This window comes from Dipodomys spectabilis, unplaced genomic scaffold, assembly GCF_019054845.1.
Source record: "Dipodomys spectabilis isolate Male_0828 unplaced genomic scaffold, ASM1905484v1 ptg000083l, whole genome shotgun sequence".
NCBI lineage: Eukaryota > Metazoa > Chordata > Mammalia > Rodentia > Heteromyidae > Dipodomys > Dipodomys spectabilis.
Window position 1 is genome coordinate 590,351 of NW_024870760.1, and position 21,954 is coordinate 612,304.

The 21,954-nt window shown below is 35.6% G+C and overlaps 1 protein-coding gene across 3 annotated transcripts in view; it reads right to left on the reverse strand.

Annotated features, from left to right (window-relative positions):
- Positions 1 to 21,954, reverse strand: part of Ppp4r1 (protein phosphatase 4 regulatory subunit 1) — a 67,973-nt gene that overhangs the window by 22,150 nt on the left and 23,869 nt on the right. For all 3 annotated transcript variants that reach the window (XM_042683679.1, XM_042683678.1, XM_042683677.1), the window contains exons 5-12: positions 20,165 to 20,307; positions 19,584 to 19,730; positions 16,659 to 16,766; positions 16,088 to 16,153; positions 15,349 to 15,507; positions 13,405 to 13,532; positions 6,550 to 7,076; positions 1,033 to 1,205 (exon numbers count right to left, since the gene is read on the reverse strand). In XM_042683679.1, the coding sequence (XP_042539613.1) occupies positions 1,033 to 1,205; positions 6,550 to 7,076; positions 13,405 to 13,532; positions 15,349 to 15,507; positions 16,088 to 16,153; positions 16,659 to 16,766; positions 19,584 to 19,730; positions 20,165 to 20,307 (1,451 nt within the window). The remainder of the gene's footprint in view (positions 1 to 1,032; positions 1,206 to 6,549; positions 7,077 to 13,404; positions 13,533 to 15,348; positions 15,508 to 16,087; positions 16,154 to 16,658; positions 16,767 to 19,583; positions 19,731 to 20,164; positions 20,308 to 21,954) is intronic.

A 21,954-nucleotide genomic window follows, 5' to 3' on the forward strand; every position in this document is an offset into this window, starting at 1 on the left:
GGAACTTTCCTTCCTGGGATCCTCAGATCTCAGCCTCCTGAGCAGCACAGAATACAGGTGTGAGGCACTGGTATCAGGCCAAATTAATTCATTTATTAAACAGGATTGACAGAACTGTTCAGTTAGTTGTCTTAGAGGCCACTGGGAGCCACATGTAACATCTATTTCAATCCTTGGCAGTTATTTTCTGCTTTTAACAACCACCCTCCCGACACACATAAAACAAAATGCGCATATGCACTCACACACACATATGCACACGCACACACACAAAAACCCTACTAAAATACTGATAAACTCTCAAATGGTCAGTTTCACTCTAAAGAACTGGTACTGAACAGATTTCTAACTACTATATCTCCAAGAACTTTCTTGCCATCCCTGATGTGTAAGTAATACTCTTTTGTGGGCATATAAATCAAGTCATTCTGAGTTGTGGAGTCCTTCTCTATGTTTAATCAAACAAAAGAGGAATACAGATAATGAAATGATTTTGGCTTGAAGGGTATGTGTAGGTAGTCAGGGAAGGGTTGTATATGTACAGCTACAGGAATGCAGCAAAGATGATGCTAGTAACAGTACCCACCCTCAGACTCGAGTCCAGATAATGCCATTGGCCCTCCGCAACATGGCCTCAAGTCCCGTTCTTCTGCTCAGAATACTGTGTTGCTTGCTGCAGTGAAATGGTCCGATCAGAAACAAAGCACCTCTCCAAAAAGAAAAGGGAAGAGTTAATTATTCTTGATAAAGGGCTTTGTTTCCAGTAAGACTATTTCACTGCAGTGAGCTACATTAACATTTGAGTCCACTAAAATAGTCATATAGACAGGGCTTATAGGATTTACTTCTCTAGGCATTTAATATGACAAGGACAGGATGTGGTGAGAATAATTACTTCTACTTTATGTAAAAGAAAGAGCTAAAACATCAGAGGTACTAAAGTAGAAAGTGATTAACACAAATTGTCTCCCAACAATAATAGACTGCTGATACACACTGCTCTCATTCAGTAAGTACCACTGAGCTCATTACCTCAACAGATTTGCTGATTAGAGGCACAGACTCTTCTTGACTTATATTACAATTGGGTAGCTCCTTTATACCCTGCTCTTCTTGCAGCTCCTGTGTTTGATCTATACCAATGACCTCCTCATGAGCATCCAAACTAGAAGCACGCAGCGCAGCAGACAACACTTCCACCTGTGCTGTGGGTAAAGGAGACAGATGGGGTGAGTGAAATAACTGCAGGATCTCACAGGCATGATTCTGTATCAGCTAAATGCACACTTTGTTTTGATACTGCCATCAAAAGCTGAAAACAATTTCTAATGTGGGAAAATCATTAGTCTTTCAAGAGTACAAGTAGAATACAAATTATGTTTTCATGAGATTAAAAGTGCCCATCCACTACTGTACATTATTCTGCATTAGTATGGAAAAATAAATGCTATCTAGTTGTGAGAGGTATCTCCAGTATATTAAAAGGGGTCAATTTCAGTATAAGTTAACTATGTTTTGGTAGTTTATAAGTCAAACTAATAAGGCTTACTTACTAAGCTATTTTATCAGAAGAGCAGTCACACAAATCCTGCCAACATAAAACAATGGAATTATAAAGATTTTGTGGCAACCTGTTTTATTTTATTCTCACCTAATTCTTTATGAAAATGAAATTCATATACTTTGTCTCAAACACAGGGCTCCTGTATGAGTAATAACTTGCTTTCAGGAATCAAAATGACAACTTACTATATATGGTGGTTGTTAAATCTAGAAATCAGTATTGTCTGCCTAATAAAGGAAATTCAAAACTAAAAAAAAAAAAATTCTACCAGTGGTAGATGTGATCCTACTTACTCAGGAGGCTGAGATCTGTGGATCATGGGTAAAGCCAGCCATAGCAAGAAAGTCCATGAGACATTTATCTCCAGTTAACCAGCAAAAACTGGAAGTGGAGCTTTGTTTCACCAACCTTCAGTGAAAAAGCTAAAAGGGACAGTGCCCTAGCCCTGAGTTGGAACACTAGTAGTGGCATGAACTAACTAGCATTCTTCTTACCCCTCATAAACTACTTAGTATAAAAATATTGCTTAGCATTTATTCCAAGTAATTCATACAGATATGCAAAATATGATATTAAGTTCTTAAAATAATCAGTAACTGCTTAAGACAACTTATTAATATGCTGCAGTACTAAGTGTAGTACTTGGCACAGGTATGCAAGACACATGCATGAGGAGATCCTATTCTATCTAGTGGATCAACATTAGCTACATTATTTAAGTGAGGAAAAGTGCTGTGGAGGATTTTCACTGTTTTCAGAATTTCAGCTAGAACTGTAATAACTATTTACATCACTTTAGCTCTCCCTTTTGGGCTCTTTCAAGTTTCCCAACAAAAGCACTCAAAGCAGACTAAGCAACGGTTAAATAAAATGTTCTGTACAACAGCAGTATGTGACATGTGAGGGGGGTCTCTTATGCATCACAGATGTTCTGAGCTGTGACTACTAAATCTGAGCCTTTCACAGAAAATGTCTGACTAAAGTCACGTCTCAAAGTAGACTAAAAACTTTCCTTTTATCCATATTAATCCTTATTTTAAATCTGTATGTTCATAAAAATTTTAATGAAATGTTGTGAACATTTTTCCTTTAGAAAACTGATATAAGATGGGGGGAGCCACATAGGACTTAGGCTGAATCATTAGGGCACTTGATCCTGAAACTCTCCAGTCACAGAAAGGAGGCAGAGTTTTATAAACATAGGTTACTACTGAAATATCACACCTGCATACAAAGTACCATCAGGAGAAATCTTAAGTAAAACTTCAAGTCTCTGTCAAACCTGCCTTTTACTTTACATAAAAAAATGGAATCCTGTGACTCAAGTTACTGAAACCTATTGCTAGTTTTCTTACTAAAGGTTTTAGAGTGGTATTCTGAGACCCAGGAGTTACTATGGGATAGCTGATTTCTCCCTAGTTCAGTTAGTATCTGATATAGTCACCCACTATCATTCTCAATTGAAACTATCAGTTCAGCTATTCCAGTTCACCGTGTTTAATTCCACTGATACATGGAAAAGAACTCAGAGGAGAGAGAAAAATTAGGCAACACAATCCATGTAGAAGATGGTTAGGGAACATGAGCCTGCCAAATAAATCTTGCTTATTTAACCACGAATTTATGAAGAAATACAGTCCACAGCAACATCTATCAGAAATGGAGCGACCTGGAAATCTCAAAAGACACTTCTTTCCTGAGGAAGTTGGCACAGATGGTCACAACATAACTTCACAATCTCCAATTCTCTCACAAACAGTGTTGGGAAGTTCCTAATAATGATTCTTAACTAGGACTGCTTTTAAAAGGCCTCCTTCTTTACCTGGAATTTACATTTGTGTAAGCAGTTTATGTTTATGAAACCTATGAACCTCGTGATGGATTAAGCTGGTAATCAGAAACTCTGCCTCAGTACTTTAGGTAGGTGGGTCTTACTTAGGTTAATGCTGAATCTGATCCCAAATGCCAGAACTGAAAACTACTAACAAAGAAAAAAGACCTCAAATTCTCTCAGGAAGTCTTTCAGGAAAGGGTGTAATTCTACCTTGTGTTTTTCTATCTTGAATCTATTCTAGAGATTGTTCCACAAAGGATTCACAAGATCAATTGTATTCTACAACTGACAGAAGACATTTTCCCTCCCTGATAACAGCATTTCACTGTAGTATCAAAACATTCATGACCAAAACCCACAAGGAAAAAAAATCTCATGCTCAAAGGAAGGTAAAACTTTGAAAGACTGAAGCAAAAGCTGACTTAGAAGAAAAAAATTACTAAAGTCTTGTTTTTATTTCCCAAGACACCTCCCACAGGACAGCAACTAGAAAAAAAAAGTGACATACATAGAGGTGAAATAAATCAGTTTTGATAATGTGCCCTTCTTTAGGTAGATTCTGCCTGTAAGTCTCCATCATTTTCCTATTTTACTATCAAGAAAAAATGTACATGGCAATGTAATTTTAATATACATCTCAGCCAGACCTTAATTTTTAAATTGTTTTTGAAGTTTTTCCTTTAAAAAATGTAGACATTTTCTCATAGCCCCATAATGCTAGAAATGGAAAAGGAAAATGTACCCCAAATTAATGCTTACCCCTTGCAATTCAAAATACCTTCTAACACAAAGGAAAATTAGAACAGTTATTTAAATTAACAGCTTAAACATGTATGTCTTCAATATCAAATGCTACAGAACTGTGCAGCCTAAGCAGCAAATCCAACACTGCCACCTGCTTCCTTCTGCTTATGGTAGACCTTACTGGTACCATGTGCCACTTAGTATGCAAGTGTCACACTTCAGTGCTCTCGAAGGCTGGGAGTGTCATCTGGTTCCTGTTGTATATATTTAGTACCTGGTTCACAGAGGTGCTCCACAAGTACTGCTCAGTGAATGACTCCCTGGATCAGTGGATAGCTGCTCAAGGAATCATCATTACTGACAGACAATGTGATAAATTTTATCTATCGTAAGTATTAAACTATGAACAAGTTAAACACAAGATAGTGTATTCAAATTATAACCAATGATGCCTTGTGAAGTTGCAATTTTAAATCAATGTATGATTAGCCATCTTCAGAAACTGACATCTAGATCTTTCAAAAAGAAAACTATGGAAATCATTTTTAGCTTATTTACTGAAAAAAATTTACAGCAGCTCATTCACTACTGTAACTGACAATTTTAAATGTCTTATATGTGGAACAGAACTATCAAGTATTATAATATGAGAACCTCAGAATAGGCTTATAAACTAGCTACCAATTCTTTTACCATAAAAATGAACTTTAAGAAAAATAAGTTATTAAAGTATGACAAGCCTAATAAAACTTACAATACAAGTAATAAAACTTAAATAAAGCTGAAAGTTGTAAAGACATCACTGGGAGGTAATTCTCTGTGCCCAGTTCTCTTCAATTAAGGGTAAGAGAAAAATGAAAGGAAAGAAAAAAGACAGTAAAGCAGATTTTGGGGGCTAAATGGCTCAGTGGTAGAGTGCTTGCCTTGCATGCATGACGCTCTGGGTTCAATTCCTCAGCATCACATAAGCAGAAAAGGCCAGAAGTGGTGCTGTGGCTTAAGTGGTAGAGTACTAGCCTTGAGCTGAATTGCTGAGGGACAGAGCCCAAGCCCAGAGTTCAGGCCCCACAACTGACCAAAAAAATAAAAAAAAAAAACAAAACAGGTTTTGGTTAGGATTCTAGTTTGCCAAATAAGATTTAAAAAACCATCAGTACTTGCTCTATTATCGTATTGTGATGAAATGTACAGAACTAGCTGAGAGTAGTAAAAAAAAATCTATGATGAGAGTTTGCATAAATGAGGAATAATATAAAGAAAGTAAAGCTGTAAAGTTTTCATTAAAAAAATAATAATCTAGCTGAGCACTGGTGACTACTACTTGAGGCTGAAATCAGAATTGAAATTTAAGGCCAATAAGGACAAAAAAGTCCTTAAAACTTCACCTTTGAAGAGGAAAATTAGATATAGTACTTGGACTTGTGTTCTCAGCTTGAGAGGAAGCAGGTAGATTACAGAAAGTGAGGTTCTATCTCAAAATTAACCAACAGAAAACAGTGCTGGTGGTGTAGTTCAAATAGTAAAGTACCATAAGTGTAAGGCTCTGAGTTCAAATCTCAGTATCACCAAAACTAAACAAATAAAAATAATGTACAGTGAAGAAAAAAATTTATTTCATAAAATAATAAAAGGAATGGGTTACTGACATGTTCACACCTCATACTTTGTACTGATAGGTCAGACTCCAAAAAGCTACATATTATTTGATTTGATTCAGATCAATGTTTCCAAAAGCTTGGGAAGGAAGGCAGTACTGGCAGTTACTTGACCATTTTTCAAATCTCAAAGAACTGTCCATTCAGAAAATGACTTTTATCAAGAAAAAAATTTATACGTTCATAAAGGTTTCATCAAAATAAAATGTTAACAAGAACATAAATTAACATTTGGTCATAATTAATTTTCCCCAAAAAGTTATAGTAAGAAATCTCTAAAAATGGTAAATAAAAGGCAAATAAAGACAACTGCTAGCTTACAAAAATGATGCGATTTTCAAATATAAGGGTTTTTGTTTCATGTTTTATAGCATAATCTTTTATAAGACTACTAAAGGTTTCACTTTATTTTCCACAGTGAACAAACTAATAATAGTTTAGGAATTTTCAATGTTGGTTTTATAACTGAGGGAAAAAATGTAGGTGATTAGAAAAACCTTAAGTTATGAGTTTTCAAAATTTGGTTTTTGTTTTAAATACATTTATGCTTTCAGTGATTAAGTGCAGAATCAGACAGATTGTTCCAACGGTGAACAATCTTAAATACATTTCTCTAAAAATAAAGACTTATCGTGCCAATTCTAAAAAAAAAAAAAAAGGAGACTTTTCAGGAAAAAAAAAATTTAATGCCACATCATTTTTTTTTCAAACAATTTTAGAATAAAGCACAAACTTGCCTAACTCTTCCATACCTTTAACATCTGGGTCATCAATGTGGGGCTCCAGGTTTTCTATCATTTCTTCTAGTTCCTTCCTGGTGGCCATGGTGATGTTTGGAGAACCAGGCACAGGAACTTCCAGTGCTTCCTCTGCTCTCTCTGAGCTAGGACTCTTCCCAGAGTCCTCCTGGAGTTCTATATCTAGATCAATTTCAGGAAGAGGAGTCCTCCAGAAATGGAAAGAGTTGTACAATTCCTGATCTAAGGGAGCAGAATCTTGGGAACTGGTGCCAAATTCTGGTTGCAATGCAGACTGGTAGTTACCAGGTGTTTTATCATTCTCATGACTAGTTGCTTCCTGATGAAATTCTGAAGACAAAGTACAAAGTAAAGAACTGTCCACTGGAATGCTTATTTCATCTGAAGAGCTCCTGAATGCTTCTACAGCATCATCTTCCAGCATGTTTTCCAGTTTAACACTGGAATTAGATACACTGAGATCTGAAGGAACAGCTTCTGACCTCATCTGTCCTTCCCCAGGGACATCTTGATTGCAGATCCTTATTGTTTTATTTAGAAAAAATAAAAACATAAAAATAATTACTGAAAACAAATCAATGAAAGATATTACATATAGCCTTTACACAAGCTAAATACTAAAATTTATAAATTATCCACATAACTTGAATAGTTTATGAATATTACTCATAACGCTTCTTTTTCCATCAGTTGTTCTGTGTTCAGAGATATAAACACCTGTTGAGCATAAGGCTACATGTATATGCAAGCATTATTATTAGTTGGAAAATCTAATAATATGGTAATTTGACTAACAGTAGGAAAAAGAAATTCCTACAAGACCTTTTAAGATTTTTTTAATTGATTTTTAGAATTTGTATTGCCAATCTGCTTCAAGGTAAAAGCTGATGAAGTTTTTATGCTAATATAAAAAGAGGAAAGGAAAAAATCTATTAACTAACTCATAAAATATATTAAAACCTGCACAACTGAAAATAGAAGTTTTATTTCTTCTGTAAATTCCATCTCTGTTCCCAGAAAAGTCCCTCAAAAGGAAGTAATAATTTAGCTAGTAAATGGTACAAAATCCCAATTAAAGTCCACAATAGAAGCTGCCCATTCTATCTAAACTAAAGCACTAATGTAAGTTTACTGTTTATCTCTCAATTAAACTCCATAAAATTTAACAAGCACTTATTGAGCACCTACTAGGAACCAGGAAATGATACCAGGTTTGAGGATTTGAATGTGAATGAGATTATAGTTAGAGGCAAACAGAGAAGAAATGAAAAATAAGCAAATTACTCTCAGAGTAGTGAGAAGAGAAGCTTATACACTGAGCACATGGAAGTAGGAGCACAGGCCTTAGAGGAAATGACATGAATTGTATTTAGAAGAATCATCTTTAAGAGGCCAAGGGAAGGAAAAGTATTCAAAGAAATAGCACACAAAGGCAAGAACCAATACAAGAAAGATAGCCATTCTAAGTAACAATGATTTCACTAGCCCTAAGAGAAGGAAATGATGGGCGATAGAGATGAAAAACTGTGCAACTCTGAATTTATCTTTTTATGCAAGAATTAAGGAAATTATGTTAGATATATCCTTTTTGCAAGATCATTATAAAAGCAGTATATAACAATAAGCTGAACACAGACTTGCTGTAGAAACTGAAGGTAAATGAGAGACGATCTGAACAAAGATCATCATCAGAAGCAGTTTAATGAAAATGCCAATATATTCATGTTTGGATGGACTGAATCTGCTTCTATTATATATTTAAATGTGATACATTTAAGAAAACTCCACTTAACACACACACACCCCTAATTAAAAGGTCATTCAAATGGAAAAGTACTCCAGGGACTTGAAGCTCCTCATCTCTTTCACACACACACACACACACACACACACACACACACAGGGAGCTCCTCATCTCTTACACACACACACACACACAGGGAGCTCCTCATCTCTTACACACACACACACACACACACACACACACACACACACACACACACACACACACACACACACACACACACACCCCTAATTAAAAGGTCATTCAAATGGAAAAGTACTCCGGGGACTTGAAGCTCCTCATCTCTTTCTCACCTTACCATTATGATTAGATTTTAACATTCTTAGCAATAAAATCATTTTGTTAAACCTTGTTTAACAAATGTAAATTTACTAGTAAGTTTAAACTTATATTTCATAGAATGTTGTTGTTTTTTAAAAGAAACAAATATACAAAAAAAAAGGTTGTCCTGAAATTAAGTTCTGGGTGGGATTACTCCATGTGTGGATTTAAACTGCCTACACAATAAATGCTGTAAGTTACAATTTTTCCTGGAGCTGGATAACTGTCAGTGTAAGTGCAAGTGGCTAAACATCAAGATTCTGATATTCCCAAAGGTCAGACTTCTAAATGCTATTGTACAAAAACAACATGGTTTTGAAAACTGAGGAAACCTGTGATTCTGCACAATGGAATAATCATCCTAGCCTCTAAGATATTCGGAAACAGGAGCACTACAGAATGGATCAGAAATTTCTCTCAAAAAGAACCTTTAGTTTTTTCTCATGGCCACAAAAATTTATGCTTAATCAGATTTCCTACACTTAGTCTGCTGGGCCTAGAAAACCAAATGGTATTTTGAGGAGAAATGAACTATAGAATATCTGGTTAAAAAGCACTGGGTTCCCTGAATAATGATGGCTCATGCCTTAAATCCTAGCTACTCAAGAGTCTGAGATCTGAGCATCACGGTTCAATGGTAACAAGGCAAGAAAGTCCATGAAACTCTTATCTCCAATATACTACTCAGAAACAGCTAGAAGTGATGCTGTGGTTCAAGTGTCAGAGCACTAGACTTGAAGAAAAGAATTTCAGGGACAATGCCCAGGCCCTGAGTTCAAGTCCCAGAACTGCATCCCCCCAAAAAATGGATTCAAAGATGAAAGCAGAAATAACTCTCAGGACACACCTTCCAAGTATTTTCAAATTTATGGCAATTTTATTTTTAGAGCCGGTATTAAGCTCAATAGACAAAATCTAGCCCAAGCAGTTCAGGTACTTAAGGTTTCTGATATTAGATCTGTGTTCTTAAAATAACTCATTCAGGACATCAATCATGTATAGAGACCCAGTGAAGAAGCTAACAGAAAAAAGATGAAAATTATATGGGTTTGCAGCCTACTACATGACAGATGCAAAGATATAACTTAAAAGATATGATTTAAAATTAATATGCTAATGAATGTGATCAAAAGAGAACCCTAATGCCCTACTGGTAGGAATGTAAACCTGTACAACCACTCTGGAAAGCAGTATGGTGATTCCTCAAAAAAGTGAACATAGAACTACCCTATGACTAAGCAATTCCACTCCTGGGAATCTATCCAAAACATTACAAACCAGGATACAGTAAAGCCACCAGCACAACTATGTTCACTGTAGCCCTAGTGACCATAGCCAAGGTATGGAATCAGCACAGATGCCCCTCAATGGACAAATGGATCAAGAAAATGTGGGAATTTTACTCATTCATTGGAAATAATATTATATCACTTACAAAGAAATGGAAGGACCTAAAAAAAAAATTATGTTAAGTGAAGTAAATCAGTCTCCAAGAGACAAAGGTTGAATGTGTTCCCACATGTGTAAGCCAGAAGTAGTTTGTAACATCTAAGTGAATATGTTGGGTGGTAACCAAGTGTATACAAATGTACTAACTGAAATATGGCAGATTCAAGAGAGAACTTGAATTCCTTAGAAAAGGCAGTCAAAGTTTAACAAAACAAAAACCAGATAATGAATACCAGAAAGGGGAGGAGTGGGGCCAAAGGGAAAGGGGCAGGATGCAGTAAAGAAGTAAATATGTATCCTATAAAATTAAGAAAAAAGGGAAGGGGCTAGTAGGAGAGGTGGGTGAGAATGTTGAAAAGAGTGATACAGATCAAGATGTATTGCATTCAATAAACTGCTTTGTTAAAAGTGGCAACTCCTCTATACAACTACTTTAAGATCATAAAAATTTTAAAAATAATAGTGCTCTAGAATCAGTGCTACTGACAACAAAGGAAATAAGCTCTGAGTTTCCTGGATAAGTCAGGAAGGGATTTTGGAAGGTAGTGAATACCCTGTCATGTCATTTGTTAAGATGGTTCAGACTGAACACGACATCCTAAAAGAAAGCAGCAAGTACAAGGAGAACCAAAACAGCACAATATAGTCAGGCAATGTAACTTCCAAGAAATATAAAAGAGAATGCTTACACTTTTAAAACCTGAATGTTTTAACTTTGCTTCTGTAAACAGCCTTTATCAGCACTTTCAAAGATGCATTAATAACTTGACTTAGGCTAAATGAAAGACAAATCTGAGATTTGTAATCAATAAATGCATCCTGGAGTACTAAATGACTTCCAGCACCAGGTGAAACACCAAACTAAATAATGGAGGAACTGCAGAATTAACAGCTTACTTTGTAAGGTATTTGTTAAGAGAAATCTTAATTCTAGGAAAGCTTGAGTATAGGAACCAAGTTCTACCTTTCTATTTACAGCCTGTGGTTCATAGTAGGTGCTCAGTTACATTTTGCACAATCAATCAATCAATCAATCATTGTCAACAATCGTACAGTTTTAAGACACTTTAAAACCAAAAGCCAATACAATATTTCAGGAAAGGCAACCAAGCCAATCATTCTGAATCTTACTAATATATGGGACTAGCACCTTATAAGCTAGACAAAGTCAAAAGTATTTAAAAGCTTTTACAATACTTAATTACAACTTATTTCTTACCCAGAAACTCTTTCTCTTCACCAAACCATTAACAATTCAATAAAGTCTAGAACTATAATGAAAATCCAATGCTACACTGACTTGACAACAAGGGGTACAAAGTATACTTCATTACAATGAAAAAAGAAATAAGGAATTAAACTATCTTTCAATAGCTTTTCCATACAATGCCAGTCAGCAAGCATGGCCTTAATAGGCATACAACTGTTTTCATCAATAAGGTTTTATTGGAACACAGACAAACCCATCCATTCACAACCTTATGGCTGTTTTCACACTATTAAGGCAGACCCTGCCTGGTTGTGACAATGAAAACTTTACTACCTGCCATTTTTTTTTTTTTTTACAAAGAGGGTGCAGTCCCCTGTCTGACATAATACTCTGTAATTCACAATTTCTCTAAATATACACTCTCCAAATTGGAAAATAAAAGTTATGTAAGTCTTCAGGGAAGTCAATAGTGAAAACAAAACAAAATTTAAAAAGTATACTAACTTTAAAAGTGAAAAACATAACATTTCCACCCCCCTCATCATTTTTGCCAAATTCCTGTCAAAAGAACTGACAGATTCTGGGAAGACAAGGTTAAAGTGATTTTTCTTCCTTTACAAAAAACAGTACCTCAGGTTTGTTTGGCTATTCAGCAGGACAGTAGGAGAACAGGCAAAAAGGTAAAACAAGGCAGCAGAGAAGAAAGGAAGAACTGCCAAATCAAAACACCAAGAAAGCAAATATCACAGTACCAAGACCTACAGAAGAAAATGTCCATTAGCATCATCACAAGGGAGGGACAAGACACTATGGTAACTCAAACAATTAAAGACTGTTCCAAAAGCACGTGCTCAAATCATCTCCCATGAGTAATTATATAAGTTTATTTATGTATACCTCCTATGATCTAAGTTAGATATAGTTTTTCCTCTAAATATATTATAATTTCTAAGGACTAAAATTTAATTCAAATTTTTAATGCTAATTTTTTTGGGGGAGGGGTTTGGTCATGGGGCTTGAACTCAGGTCCTTGAGGCTCTTTTACTCAAGGCTAGCACTCTACCACTTTGAGCTACAGCCTCACTTCTGGTTTTCTAGTGGTTATCTTAAAGAGTCTCATGGACTTTCCTGCCTGCACTGGCTTTGAACCATGATCCTCAGATCTCAGCCTCCTGAGTAGCTAGGATTACAGGTGTGAGCCACCAGCACCCAGCAATGCAAATTTTAAAAAATAAAAGTCACATTATTTTAAGCATTATTTGAAAATTGATTTACTTAAAATCTGTATTTCAGCAAACTTCTTCATGGCTAATCATTAGAATGCTCAATTGGGAGATTACAATTATCATTCTATTTGCTGAGAAGTCAAGACACACATTGGACTGCAAGGAAAGTAGTCCAAAATGGACTATATATTTTTTTTTTTGGGGGGGGGGGGAATGCTCATACTAGAGCTTGAATTCAGGAGCCTCTGCTCTCATTTGGATTTTTTGCACAAGGCTGGCACTAATCTACCATTTAAGCCATACCATCACTTTCAGCTTTTTGCTGGGGAAGTAGGAGTCTCATGGACTTTTCTGCTTGGACTGGCTTCAAACAGCAATCCTCAGATCTCAGCATCCTCAACAGCTATGATTATAGGCTTGAGTCACTGGCATCCAGTCAAATATATTCTTAAAGTAGGTTTTACTCCTTAAACACTGATAATAATCATAATCCCTAACACCCTTTATATTCTAAATACCAACAGTTTATTAGGTAATTTTATTAAAAACAGTATTCAAAAGCCTAGGTGCTAGGCATGTGCTAAGAGTTAGATATATCTTCTCATTTAATAAGTAACTAAACTGGAAAAACTAACAATCATATAAATTTAAAACAAAATGTAGTTTACGACCATACTACTCTAAATGTGACCACTCTTTGTCCAAAATAAAATGCTAGACAAATTTAACAATTTTTATTTTCAAGACAAAGTTATCCCTCCAAAAAGAATACTGAGGTAAAATAGTGTAAATGATGTCCATAAACTGTAGAATTGGAAAACAAAGTTATAATATTATACCTATTTTGGTCTTCTACTGGCCTATCTTCTGAACTTTTGCTTTCTTCTTTAAAATATTGGCCTGAGCTAGATGGATTAGCAAAAGTAGATATGAAAGGTCCCAGAGACTGAAAAGCTGCTTGGCGAACCTAAGAAGAAAAAAAAAAGACAGTAATAAAATATATGCACAAAATTGTTTTTTTTTTTTAAATAAAAAAGCATATGTAAGGTTGGACATGGTAGCTAATGCCTGTGATGATCATAGTTTGAGGCCAATCCTAGCAAAGAAAGTTAGCAAGACTTCATCTCAATCAACAGGCACGGGCATAATGGTTCATGCCTGTGATCCCTGCTACATGGAAATCTAGGGTAAGAGTCTGGGGCTGGCCCTAAGCAAATAATCCTGAAAAGCAGATGAAGGAAGGGCTGGGGGCGTGGCTCAAGTGTCAGAGTAATTGCCTAACAAGCACAAAGCCCTGACACCACCAGGAAAAAGAAGTTCCACTTATATATTAAATAGTCAATATGCTCTTTCCACATACCAAACCAAAGTATGTTTGGGAATAAGGCTTTTTATAAAAGAAATCCAGATTCCAAATTACAAAATTATTCTTCACCTAGCTTTAAAAATCTTTATATTTTTCCTTTCAATTGTTTTTATTGTGGCTTGAATATTCAAACCATGATAATCTGAATATGAAATCCTATAAAACTTTTGCAAACAAGTCTTTAGAATCTTGCTGTATTCTTTTTTTTTTTTTATTTTTTTTTATTTTTATTTTTGGTCCGGTCATGGGGCCTGAACTCTGGGCCTGGATACTGTCCCTCAGCTCTTCAGCTCAAGGCTAGCGCTCTACCACTTGAGCCACAGCGCCACTTCCGGCTTTTTTCTTTTTGCTTATGTGGTGTTGAGGAATCGAACCCAGGGCCTCATGCATGCAAGGCAAGCGCTCTACCACTGAGCCACCTTCCCAGCTCCCTTGCTGTATTCTTAAGAAAACAATGAAGAGAACCAAGAACATTAAACAGAAAATAAAAGGAATAAACCCAAAAAAATGTGACAAATACATTTAAAGTTCTTAGGTAGGAAGACCAATTTTTTCAAAACAAGGAGGCACCAGATGTATCAGAACTGCATACAATCCAATTGGCAGACATGGAACATTATTTCACAGAGGCCTTCATTATATACTGTTAGTACTGAATAGTTCATGTGGAGGACGGTGGCTAGAATTCCATTTCATATTGGATTTCTGTATTATTTTCAGGATCAAGATTTTTTAAAATAAGACATTTGAGAAGAGTTTTATGGGAAGAAGTATAGACATAGCTGACAAAGACCTCAAAGACAGAAGCACTGGCATGTGTTATTAAACCCAACTGTGCCATAGACCAAGTTCTCTAATGATAAAATAACTAATCCCTTCTGCAAATTTTAATAAAGACGTGTGTGAATTTTATAGATACTTTTTAGATAAATGAGTGTAATTGAATTTTACAGATAAATAAATGTAATATATATTTACTAGCATTTACCTACCTGGTAAAAACTTTCCATTGGATTTCTTAAAAAGCTAGAATTGTGTGTGTGTGAGAAAGAGGGAGGAAATGGAGAGAGAATGAAAAGAGGAGAAGGATGGAGAGAAAGGGAGAGAAGGTAGACAGGGAAGGAAAGGGAAGAAGGAATAAGGATGAAGAAGAGAAAACAAGAACTCAGGGATTTCCACTTTTCCCAAAAAGGTACACATTTTTTTAAATGCTGCAATGGAATCCAGGGCATTGAGCATGACAGCTACATACTCTACCACTGAGCTACAACCTCAGACTAAAATTTAAAATTCTTCTAATGTGGTAGCCTTTCTACCATCTACTTTTGAAGGAATGTATAAAACAACATAAATCATCTCTTATAGTATCATGTCTACCTTAAAATACACTTAAATGTACAATTTTTAAAAACCCTACCCAACGTGAGGGATCACTGATCAAGTTAATAAACAGTGCTGATAGCTTGGTCCTTCGGATTTCCTGACATGTTGCACATGAAACTGCCATGAAGCACTCTGCACACGCCTTCCGGACTCCCCACACATTGTCAGAACACAGCTGGAAAAACCTGGGCAGCTACACAGGGAGGAAAGCAGATGGTTCCACAGTTATTTCTTTCTCATTTGCTCTGTTTAAAACATTGCATTTTCTTAAAATCTGGAGCAACTATTTAATACTTATAAGGCTCAGTGATTTTTAGTGAACAATCTCTAATTCACCATTGACAAATGATAATTATGAAACAAAGCTGAAAAATGTTATACATAGCTTTATATGAATTCATTTTGTATGTTTTCAGAAAATCTGTGAACTTATAGAACAAACACATAACACTCATATGTTGACTACTCAATAAAATACTTGAGGTTGCAATAAAATTAAATACTCAAGTAAATAAATTATATTGATTTAATACAAATGGGATGTTAACAGTAAGTCCATGCTTCTCATATATATTTGTATTTTCAACAAGCTGATCAAAACATAATTCAAGTGTCTACATTGTAGAAATTCAACAAAATACACCAAAAGCTATTACCATTCTACTTTATACTCACAGACTGTGCCAATAAAATACAGAGTAACTGATGACATTTCAAACTTCACAAGCTACTTTGTATCATGTTGCCTAATCAGTTATACCTATGACACCTACCAACATTTCCTCAGTAGCTTGCTGGCCAACTACACTGCAAATGTCTCCAAAATTGGCAGCACAGACCTGAAAACAAAAGTATCATTGACAATTTAAAGTACTACCTATAGAATCCCTTAAAAACAATCTATATTGGGCTGGGGATTTAGCTCAGTGGCAGAATGCTTCTCTAGCACAAATAAGGCCCTGGATTCAATTTCCAGTAACACAAAAATAAAAATAAGTATCTTTTAAAAACTTCAAAAAAGCCCAATCTTAACCAGACACCAGTGGCTTACATCCCTAATCCTAGCTAATGAGGAAGCTGAGATCTAAGGATCTGAAGACAGCCTGAGCAGGAAAGTTGGTGAGACTCTTATCTTCACTTAACCAGCAAAGGAAAAAAAAAAGCCAAAAGTGGAGATGTGGTTCAAGTGGTAGAACACTAGCCTTGGGCACAAAACACAGAAGCACAGGGACTATACCCAGGCCTGAGTTCAAGCCCCAGGAACAAAACACACACACACACACACACACACACACACACAGCCTAATCTTATTAAATTGTACATACTTAATACAATAATCATACCTTTCGAACATGAAACATTCTACAATCACAGCACATCTCGCAAAATCGAGGGAGGATAAGACGTTCTGTAATATCCTTCCCAACCATGGGAGCCATCCTGCACATTATCTAAAATAAGGAAAAAACAACAACTAAAAATATCTTTAAGGTAAGAAATTTTCCAAGTTAAATCTGGTAACTTAATAAAGATGTATAATTCAAGGAAATATAAATTGACCAATACATACTAACTGTACAGAAAGCCAGACAATTCTTAAAAGCTTCCATATTTGCCATATTACTTAATCATTATTATTCAATTACTTAAAACATTTTCCAGGTAATTTTTAAGTCTATATTTTTCTATTAAGAACATGGTGACTGTACAAATGGAAAGATTACCCTAAGAAGAATCTGGTCTAGTCTCTGTACTGCCAAGAAGAAAATACGTAAAGGTAATCTTCAACTTGTAAACCACATGGTTAATGCACATCCAAGTATGGGAACTGTGTCTTAATTATACAAAGTCTCAGTTTGGGAACAGATTTCAACAGCATAGGTTTCAGTTAATACAGTATGCTAATAAGCCAAGTGAAGATTAACTGTCTGTTATAGAAGTACATTCAACCCATAGTAAATCTTAAAAAAAATCTGCTTCATCATTTACTAATTATATCTATTCCTAGACTATAAAAATATAAGAGGTAAAAAGGAATTAATATTGGAAAGGAAAAAACTTCATGCATGACATTATTGTCTATTTAGATATCCAAGGAAGCCACCAAAACAAGTAAGTGAATTTAAGGTTGAGGGATAAATATCAGAATACTAATTTATTTCTATAGATTAGCAACAACCAATCAGAAGTATTTAAAAAATAAAAAATATCACTCACTATAATGTTAAAAAAAAAAAGTCACTGGGCACTGGTGGCTCATGCCTGTAATCCTAGCTACTCAGGAGAATGAGGTCTGAAGACTGCAGTTTGAAGCCAGCCCAGGCAGGAAGAGTCTTATCCCCAATAAATTACTCAGAAAAAGTGGGTACTGTGGCTCAAGTAGTAGAGCACTAGCCTTGCGCAAAAGAAGCTTGGGAATAGCACCCAGGCCCAGAAAACCCCAGGACCAGGAAAAAAAAATAATCATGAAAATCTGGGCTGGGCAATCCCAGTTATTAAAGAGATAGAGACCAAGAAAATTTTGGTTTGACTTGCCCAGGCAAAAAGGTTAATAAGACTATATTTCAATCTGGAAATTGGGGTAGTAGCACACACCTGTAATGTAACCACATAAGAGGTCTAAGGGGGTGAATCATGGATTAAGGCCAGCCCCATCTAAGAGCACAAGACCCTATCTGAAAAAATAACTAAAGCAAACTGGGCTGGCAGCATAGCTTCAGGTGGTAGAATACCAACCTAGCAAGTGAAAGATCCTAAATAAGTCAAACCTCATAATGGCTATGTGCAGATACACATTCAAATACCATGAAGTCTATCAAAATACACACAAAATCTGTCTCCTGAAAACTACAAAAGAAACATTGTAACCAAATTCTTAAGTAGAAAGAGTAATCTATCAGGTTTGTGTCTAGCTAAACTGGCAATTCTCCTCATACATAGGTTCAGCACAATCTTCAGATTTCAGCAGTGGGACTAGAACTAGCTTTGCTTTTTCAATAAACCTCACCAAGCCCTAGCTAAAAATCCAAAGTTCCTCTGAATCACTAATCTAGGATAAATGAAGATAATAGAACAAATTATGCCTAAAGTAAACATAAACCAACTGTGAGAGCCACAAACTTCCAACCAAAAATATATTTTGTTATAATTATTTTGTTGTTTTTTCTAAACAATTTTATTATTTTTAAATACCACCAAAAGTTATAACACAGCAGGTTAGACTCTAACATAAAACCAAGAGTTATGCTCAAATTTTAAATTACAAATGTTTTGAACTTAGTAGAAGTGATGTGATAAATGTCGCTCTCTGTTCACTTTAAAATGATTATTTCTGTAATATAAATTTCATTTCTATAAAAGAGGAAGCAGTGCTGTGGCTCAAGTGGTAGAGTGCTAGCCTTGAGCTAAAGAGCTCAGGGACAGCACCCAGGCCCAGAGTTCAAGGCCCGTGACCAACAAAAAAAAAAAAAGAGAAAAAAGCATCTAATTTTATTACTGACTGATAACTGGGTATCTAAAAGAAAAAATAATCAAGTAAAGAAATTGTTCAAGGGAAAGAAACTAGAGTAATCATCTAATGTATTTCTACCTTTTGTAATTTAGAAGATGTATAAACTTGTGGTTCAATTGTGTCTCAACAGAGACACACAAAAAAGAAGAAAACACTAACAAAATAGATTTCAATAAACTTTGAAATTAATCACTTTTCTATTGTACTATAACTCAGGAACCATCAACATGAACCACAACATATATTACTAAATTCTAACACATGTCCTATTATTTCAAATAATAAGAATATTTGCTAGTCACATCAAGAAAAACTCAAAAACTTACTAAAACACTTGACTTTATTGAAGAAAGCATCATGTAACATACGTGGTACTACGAATATGATTTAATACCCAAGTAGGAAGTATTGCTTTTTCCATTTCCACGGTCCTTATAAAATGTCTAGAAAAGTGCTCAATAGCAACTGCTCAAATGTTTCTTCCTTCAATATAGCTACTGTTTTTAATTTAAATGCACTGGTAATAACCATCTTATTTTTCATCCTGGCATAATAAAGATTTATAGTTACGTCTGTCTTAAGCATGTGAAAACACTTTTTCTCTTGGAGGTCTTTATATCCCCCCCATTCCTGTTTATTTAAAAATTTATGGCTACTTTAATAGATCTATGATAAAGGAGAAAAGCCAGCCTAACAGCTGAAGAGCACTTTGTATCAGTCAAGTTTTGTCTAAGAGGAGAAATGCCATTCTACTCACAGCCACAGCTTCTGTTTTCACATCATCATTACTATCTGGGGCAGTCAGCTCTATGAGGACGGGGCATACTTTGGTCTCTACATCAAATCGCTCAATCAGCTCCTGCTCCAGCAGAGCCAGCAAAGCTGCCTGACTTGTTTTCCTCACCTAGGGGAAAAAACAAACAACAGTATAAACAAAGCATAAACAAAGTATATTACTTTGTTTGAAGACTTCTCAACTCAAATACATAACTGATAAATAAATGTTGTGGCTATTTTATTCAACTACTACAAATACAAAAGCTTGTAGTGTTCTAATAGATGAAGTGGAACACAAAGCTATCTTTGTAAAGATGTCCCACAAAATAACTTTCTGAGGGGTGCTTAGCATGGTGCCAAGTGAGAGAATACAGTTTACTAGGTCATTTATAAATGCCATTAAAGACAATCAACATATCTAGCATGACTTGTCATTTTTGAAAAAGAGAATACTAAAGTTACACCAAAAAAATATTCAAGAAGGTTCAATCAGGCTAGGCCATTGTACATACATTATGCTACTTAAAATTCTTTTTAAGAACAAGTAAATGGAAATCTTACCTGATTGTTCTGATCTGCAAGATATCTAACCACAATAGGTAGTAAGTATTTGGAAAAAGCATATGGTATTGAAGGCCGGTTTTCTTGACAAAATAGTGCGATATGAGGCACTTGTTCCATCAGTTCTGCTCTCACAGTTGGTTCTATTAAGATAAGAACAATGAGAACGCACATTTGCTCAGAGTTAAGCACATCTTTAGCTGGTTTGAGACTATTTAGAAGGCTTTGGAATTTCATCCTCAGCACAGAAAAGACTTACAATGTTACTTTTTAACCATGCAGTACTTTTCACAAGATTAACAGGTCTACAGTGAATGAAAGGAGCAAATTACTTCCAATACTAGCCTCTATCACTCACAGTATGCATTTAATACCTAGTAGTTTCTTGCAATGGATACTGTTTCTTTTTCTTTTTCTTTTTCAGTACTTGGGGTCTAAACTCAAGGCCTTGCCTTGTAATTGCTAGGCAGGCAACTCCACCACTTGAGCCAGGCTCTAAACCCAAGTACCAAAAATTCTACAAAGTGCACTAATGAACTCACACTTGGAAACAGACAAGAAAATGATCCCTCAGGAACAGAAAGGTTGGACATAAAAAAAAAAGGATTAGAACACTTAGCACACTTCACCTACTATAAATAATCTGTGGAGATTTTACTCCTTTTGAACATTATATTAAAGATATAATAAAAGAAAAGTAACTGAATAAAACAATAGGTCAGAAAAACAAGATCTGAAAACAAAGCACCTAAAATTCCTGAAAATAAAAATAGAGATAACAGCAATAAAACATTCAATAGTCAGACAGATAGCAGGTTAGACTTTGAAACAGCTTTTAAAATGGAAGAAATTCAAAATATAACCCTTATCTTGATAGAAAGATAAGAATCCTCAAATTCAAGAAATAGAGTAAATCCTGAGTAGAGTAAGTGTGAACCTAAGAACACAATGAAATGGTAGAACAGCAAGGAAAAGGGACTTTAAACCAGGAAGAAGAAAAAAGATAATCTATACAAAAACACAAAATTAGACTTGCAAATTTCTCAATAGTAAGAAAAAAATGGAATAATATTAAAAGTATTAACATCTAGATTCCTACGAAAGTCATCTATTCTAATTAGACATTACAGTCAGATTAACCCATTCAGAAATCTCAGGGTGCCGGGCGCTGGTGGCTCACCCCTGTAATCCTAGCTACTCAGGAGGCTGAGATCTGAGGATGGCGGTTCAAAGCCAGCCCGGGCAGGAGAGACTGTGAGACTCTTATCTCCAATAAACCACCAGAAAACCGGAAGTGGCGCTGTAGCTCAAGTGGTAGAGTGCTCACCTTGAGCTGAAGAGCTGAGGGACAGCACCCAGGCCCAGAGTTCAAGCCCCACGACCGACAAAAAAAAAAAAAAAAAAAAGAAAAGAAATCTCAGGGTCATTTTGGCTCTTCTCAGAGTCAGGTCTGGAATAGTGTCTTGTATTTCAGAAGCTCATCATTATATCTATTAGTGCAACCTTCCATTCATCTTTTTCAGTATAGCTCATAATCTTTAGCACAACACAATATAATCTAGTCCTCCACTGCTTCATTCTAGAGCTTAGAAATTCAGCAAATTTGTCCCAGGTGATGAAAAGGGGCTGCCATGTTGAAACAGTCAACTGTCTAAAAACGGCAATAAAATTAAAGTTTGTTTGTTTTTTTTTCCAGGGCTGAGGACCGAACCCAGGGCCTTGCGCGCGCCGGGCAGGCGCCCTTCCGCTGGGCTAAACCCCCAGCCCCTAAAATTAAACTTTTTAGGATA